Genomic DNA, 6,376 nt, shown 5'->3' on the forward strand with positions numbered 1-6,376 from the left:
TGAAGAAGCAATTTAGTGGATTCTCTTCTCATCTATTCAATGAGCTTTTCCAACTTTCTCTCACCTTTATTGCTTTGTTTAATTCTTGTTTTTGCTTAATTCTTTGTTGATTAGAGTAGATAATTAGTTTACTTGTTTGATTCTTGCTTTAATTCTTGTTTAACCTTGTTTTCCCTGTTATTTTTCATTATGTTTACTTAGATTTTGTTTTAGGGAAATGGATAAAGGTTATGTTGATGAATTGAGTGATTGATTGAGATTAGTATGCAATTGATTCTTGATTATTGTGTTTGGATGATCACTAGTAGAAAAAATGAAATAGGCACCGCACTTTTCACACCGATGGGAAAAGAAATGGGCAGGATTGGGAAAAAGACTTTTCGCACCGGTTCCTAATAAATCAGTGTGAAATGATTTTTTTCGCACCGGTTCTAACTGGTGCGAATTTAAAAAAGAAAAAAAAAAGGTGAAAGGGATTTCGCACCGGTTCAGAACAAACCGATGCGAAATGAAAAAAAAAAGCCGGGCTCGCGTATTTCTTCTTCTTCCTTTCTTTCCCCCTGCTTTTCCATCTTCTTTTTTCCTTCGTTCTCGCCTTCTCTTCCACCACCTCCGAATTACAACCTTCTCCATTGAAGCCGTTTATGAGCTTTCTCACTCCATTGAAGCAGCCGCACCTCTTCTCTCTCCATATCTCTCCTCCATTGAACTCGTGCTCTTTATTCTCCATTGAAGCGGATTATGAGCTTTCTCACCTACATTGAAGCAGCTTCGAGGTTAGATTTTTTCTGTGGTCTTCTTAATTTATCGAATTCCTTCGCAATCCAGGGTTTGCCGTTGATTTGCTTTTCAATTTAGTAATTTTAGGGTTGTGGTAATCTAGGGTTTGTCATTGAAGCGCGCACGGCTCCACCTTCACCACAACCACCTCCACCATTATTCAGCTTTGCAAAACCAGTCATAAACTCAGCCCATTCCTTCCTTCCTCTCTCCTTCTAACACTATGAATTCATGAAAATTAACTTCCAGGTATCATCTAATTTACCATTTTCTCACCCCCAATTCCCTAAATCCCACTTCAATTTCACCTTTTTTTTTTTATTTAGAATTTATCCCATTTCTTTGAAAATTAATGAATATGTTGTCTGTTTAGATATTGATTTTTGTTTGTTTATAATTAAATTTCAGTAGATTCAAGCATAAACGAAGTTCTTATTTTCGTATTTGATTGGGAGAATAAAATGTATTGAGCATTTGGGTGAGATTGAAACTCCAGAAAAATGGCGGAATGTGGGACTGTGCCATCGAATTTTAAGCTGCAATTGCAAACAAATGGGTCTTGGTTCAAACCCCAGAATTCATACCCGTATCATAAGAGAGCAAGAACTTAGGGAGGTTGGTAAACTTGAACAGGATCTTGTCTTTGGTGATGCTGGAACTAAAGAAGTTATCAAATTTGTAAGCATGCATACGGTAGGGACTTTGTAGTTTGAATCATGCATCTTTTTATCTAATATGAAGTTTGTAATACTTTTCTGACAATGTTGAAGCCCCTTTGACAGGATTTAAGCCATGAGAATAAGTTGCGATTATTGATGGTTTATGCAGCTATTTACCCTAAGAAATTTGAGGGTGACAAAGGTTCACAGTTGATGCAGGTAAGTGTTTGTGTTACTGGTGAAAAAAATTATTGGGTGTGTTCCGTTGAATTAATATACTATCTCTTTGTTGTTCATTATCTTTTACTTTCCTGTTATGAGTTTCCAAGTGCTTTTAAAGAATATAAATATTATAGCTATAGAAAGCCCTAGAATAAGTTTAAGTTCCCTTTTCTTCCAGTCACAGTCTAGTCCAATTGAGGGGTGATAAAAGGGTTCAAAATTATGCATTTAAGTGTTCGTGTTGGAGCTGGAAAGTTTTTAAGGGTGCGTTTAGTGCAATATTAGTAGGTAAGGACATGATGCTCCTTGGAATTTTTTTTTTGAAGGGCAAAGATTAGTGCAATATTATTAGGTAAGGACATTAATACCATCAAAACATAGGGGAAAATCTCACAAGGACTATACTCCTTGGAATATGATATATTTGTTCTATTCACCAGCTCTTAGTTTCATTTATTTGTTTCTATTTGCTATTTTCTGAAAATCTGAAGATTTCCAAAATCATTTTCATTGTTGGAATCACTCATTTCAACCATAGGTTTAGTTCGTTCCTTTCCTGTTACTTCATAATTAAGGGGAACAAAATGGGTTTCTTAAGTTGCTTTCTCTCTAACATGATGTGTAATTCAATATTCATACCTTCTTAATTGTCGTGCTTAACTGAAATGGTTTGGTGATTGTAATTGAATAACAATTGCTGCAAACACTGAATTCTGAATGTGTGTTCTGTTGCCTTTTCTATTACTTATATTCATATCTTATAGATTCATCTCTTACAGATTTGGGTGTTTTATTTGCCATATTTATTTTAGGGGGGTTGGGGTGAGGCTGTTTGCCGTGCATCTATCTTACCAACTACTAACTTGCATTACAGGCATTTGATTGGCTTCTTTCTTTTCCTATCCCTAACCATATACACTGCAACTACAGTCTCAGATGTTTCAGATTACTACCCTCTGCAACACTTTGCTGAGATGCTCAATAAAGCTGGTTTGCATGATGTTCACTCAACGCTTGTATATTGCCTCACATCCTTTTCTAAGATGCCTGATTTCGGTACACTAAGTGGTGAATTGATGGCATCCCTTCCGTATATCAATTCACTGTCATCTGTTTCTAGGTGGCATATTATGGAACATTTGTCAAACTGCTTGCCTGAGCGTTTCTCTCATTTAAATGAGACTAATGATCCTTCCTTGGTAATATTTCGCTCTTTGGCTCTTTGCTATACCTCATAATTAGCTGTTGAATCCCTTGAGCCTTTTTAATGGCAAATTGTTTTACTGCAGTGGAGTGTGAAAGATAATTTGATCAATACAATTGCACACCTCTAGCTCAGATTTGAGTTGTACATTTAAAACTTTTGGAAGTTGGATGCGTACCTCTAGCTTTAGGTGACTGATAAATTGTGACTTAATAATATTTTTATATCCGCATTTTGATGCTCTACCGAATAATAAATGTTTATGTGTATCATGTGGTAATGCAAGTCTGGTGTATTTTCAGAATCATGATTGTGAAAAAAAAATTGTCAGACTGGAAAAAGGAGGTGCAATTTATAAGCCAGAAAGTGGAGGTGATGCTAATACAGAGAAGAAACAGAACAAAGTTAATCAGGCTGAAAATACAAAGAAATTATCTGAGGAAAAAAGGCTCATGAAGAAGGTCAGTCTTATGTTTTATAGTTTTCATGTAACAGATCATGTTAAGACTAGAGCTTACTGAGTTTTTTCATAACGCAGCAAGAAAGGTCGCGTAAAGCAGAATTGAAGGATGAAACCGCAAAACAGAAACAGTTGGCAAAAGAGAGGAAGAAGTTAGAGAAACATAAGTTCAGTGAGAAAGACATTGTGGCTGTGATTGATCCAAAGGTTCTGTCAGGTTTAGTTGGAGGTAGGCTTGGTAAGGGTATACTCGTTATCTCATAAACACTTACCATGCTGTGAGGTTTCTCAAATTCCCTTGCAATGGTGATATGGGCATCCAGCCGATTGTAAAACTGGAACACAATCAATATATAGACCCTAGCTTGACTGTTTGTGATAGTATTGTCTCTAAAAATCTAATATGCACAATAAATATATTGACCTACCTTGATGGTTTGTGATAGTAATCTCTTTGAAAATCTAATATTTATATCTTACTTGAGATTGTCCTACATGTTCACCAGCACAGCACCACAACAGCTCACCAGTACCGCAACACAGAGGACCACGCAGCAGCAGCAGCAGAACCCAGTAAACACAGCAGCCTGACCCAGAGCAGCCAAACCAGCAAGCAACACAACACTACAGCATAGTAGCAAACACCCAGCACATCCTGACCAGAGCAGAACAGAAACACAGCAACTCAAGAACTCAAACCAGTCACCCAGCCAGCCAAAAAATAACAGAGACTTAGCCACAGAAGCAAACAGATGCCCAGCCAGCCTGAACAGAAACAGCAGCACAACAAACACTAGAGCAGTAGGTCAGCCTGAACACACAACAACACAGCAGAACAGAAGCAAAACCAATCATCCAGCCAGCCTGGACAAAGCAAAAACACAGCCACAAAAGCAGAACAGACGCCCAGCAAGCCTAAACAGGACAGAGGCACAGCAAGCGCAACAGAACAGAAACAGCAGCACAACAAACAGCAGAGCAGCCTGTCAGCCTGAACACACAACAACCAGCAGAGTAGCCACCAGCATAAGACCAGGATAACTAGTTAAATGAAATGCAAGAAAGGTACTCACAGATAAGTCTGGATTATTTAATTTTTTTTGGACGAAAATTGTAATATTACAGCCTTTTTTTAATGAAAATATGTAACTTTATTATATGTTAGTATTTATATCAATTTAAGTGAAAAAAATGCAAAAAAAAAAAAAAAAAAATATTTTTTTTTTTTATTTTTTGGGGGCATTTTAGGCATTGGTTTTGGAATAGAAACGGTGCTAAAAGTTTTTTTTAAAATTTTTTTGGCCACTTTTAGCACCGGTTTAAAGCAAGAACCGGTGCTAAAAGTGTGGTTTTTCGCACCGGTTCTCACCCAGAACCGGTGCGAAATGTCTGGGGTTTTAGCACCCCCCAAATCAGGACCGGCTCAAAACCGGTGCTAAATGGGGGTTTTGAACCGGTGCGGATTACGTGTTTTCGCCTTGTGGATGCTTACATTGATTAGAATCTTTTTAGCCAATTGATTCTAGGTTCTTAATTGTGCTTTCAATCAATTGTGCGGAAGTGAGTTGATTGACTAGATTCTTCCATACCTTTGCTAGGCTAGTTGCCGGGAGTGAATTAGCTTAGTAGGATAATTAACATGCTTAATTGCGTGGGAGTGAGTTGAGTGTGTTGATCGTTCCTAATTGAGATCACGATCTCTTAGTTGCAATTTGTTGTTGAATTCATTAATGTAATTGGATTCCACTTTCCCTAGTTTATGATAGTTGGTTTAAGTAGTGTTTTAGTTGTTTCTCTCTCTATCTCACAACCTTCCTACTAGTTTAATTAGCTCAAATTAATACACTTAGTCCTTGTGGTTCGACCCTAGCTTGCCACTATCTTGTGTAAACTTGGTAGAGTAAGATTAGGAATATAAATTGTTGATTTGATCTAGGATAGTAGACCACGACCTATTATCCGACGATCATTTGTTAGTTACCGCATGCAGTTAACAAGATAGGAAAAATCAAAGCATATAAACTAAATCAAAAATTACAAAATTGAAAAATTTGGCAAAACCAACTCAGTCGGCTACTTCATAAATAAAACTCGACCTTAAGGCCGGGAGAGTGATTGTCAAACCGGATTCACATCCGGGAGAATAAAAATTGTTATGAGATACAACGCAAATACTCGGCACGCAGGCCGGAAATACAGACGGCTCAAGGCCGAAAGAGAAATAAAGCTAATTTTGTCGAGGCGGGGGCATAAACTGGTCTTGGCCTGAGGGGAACTCACCTTCTGCCCGAATTGGTTGAACTAGGCTAGGGTTAATCGGCACTAGATCTTGCTGCTCATTAGGCTCCTCCACGGCCTCTTCCTGCTCATCATTAGACGGCTCAATGCAGACCCATTCATTAAACGGAGGCGGCGTTTCCAGTCGTAAGGCCTAGGCATAGTACACTTCGCTGGCGTACTTGTACCTCAGGCCAAATAAGTCCCAGTCGTAGTCCGGATGGACGAGGTGCCATGCGATTTTCATGCGTTCCTTACAATCCTTCTCCTTCTCCGCTATTAGCTGCTCCTGCTCCGCCTCCAGTTCGGTTTTGAATTCACCCCGCATCAGGACCATCTCATCCTTGAGCCGATTGACGTCTGCTCGGAGCTGAGTATTCTCTTTGTCGGCTACCTCCAAAGCTTTGAGGTCCGATTGAGCATTCTTGAGCTTATGCTCAAGGTCGGACGCCTTCTTATTAGCCGTCTCCAAGGCAACTGTCACCTCTTTCAGAAGCTCCTCCTGTAATTGATATTGAGCAGAGTTAAGGGCTTTGAACGCCCGTTCGTTGGCATCTTTTACCTCCTCTTGCTTTCTATTAATCGGAGTCTTTAGCCCGTCTACCCTAAGCATTTCCTACAAAAGCACAGGAGGCCAAGCACAAGGATTAGTCGGTATTATAAAAAGAAAAAAAAAAGGTAATTGAGAAAATTAAAGACAAGTTACCTCAGCCAGCAAGGGGGTGATGCGTTCAAGGTTGACATGATGCAACCTAGGAACTAACTCCTTTTCAG

The 6,376-nt window shown here is 38.8% G+C and overlaps 1 protein-coding gene across 4 annotated transcripts; it reads left to right on the forward strand.

The window, feature by feature from the left end:
* The first annotated feature begins 733 nt into the window (after positions 1-733).
* Positions 734-4,469, forward strand: LOC110717142. 4 transcript variants are annotated; one of them, XR_002510684.1, is made up of 8 exons: positions 744-776; positions 859-1,029; positions 1,189-1,473; positions 1,563-1,658; positions 2,536-2,860; positions 2,951-3,055; positions 3,168-3,326; positions 3,404-4,469. XR_002510684.1 is itself a non-coding variant. In XM_021895776.1 (8 exons), exons 5-8 carry the CDS (start codon positions 2,636-2,638, stop codon positions 3,900-3,902), a joined length of 606 nt encoding a protein of 201 aa, XP_021751468.1. In that variant the 5' UTR covers positions 744-776; positions 859-1,029; positions 1,189-1,473; positions 1,563-1,658; positions 2,536-2,635; the 3' UTR covers positions 3,903-4,469. The 4 variants fall into 4 exon arrangements, 3 of the variants coding, with proteins under 3 accessions (XP_021751470.1, XP_021751468.1, XP_021751469.1); XM_021895776.1 differs by lacking the exon at positions 2,951-3,055 and having other exon boundaries at positions 3,404-3,554; positions 3,832-4,469; XM_021895777.1 differs by lacking the exon at positions 2,951-3,055 and having other exon boundaries at positions 2,592-2,860; positions 3,404-3,554; positions 3,832-4,469.
* The last annotated feature ends 1,907 nt before the right edge of the window (positions 4,470-6,376 follow it).

Source organism: Chenopodium quinoa, unplaced genomic scaffold (genome assembly GCF_001683475.1).
Source record: "Chenopodium quinoa cultivar QQ74 unplaced genomic scaffold, ASM168347v1, whole genome shotgun sequence".
Classification (NCBI taxonomy): Eukaryota; Viridiplantae; Streptophyta; class Magnoliopsida; order Caryophyllales; family Amaranthaceae; genus Chenopodium; species Chenopodium quinoa.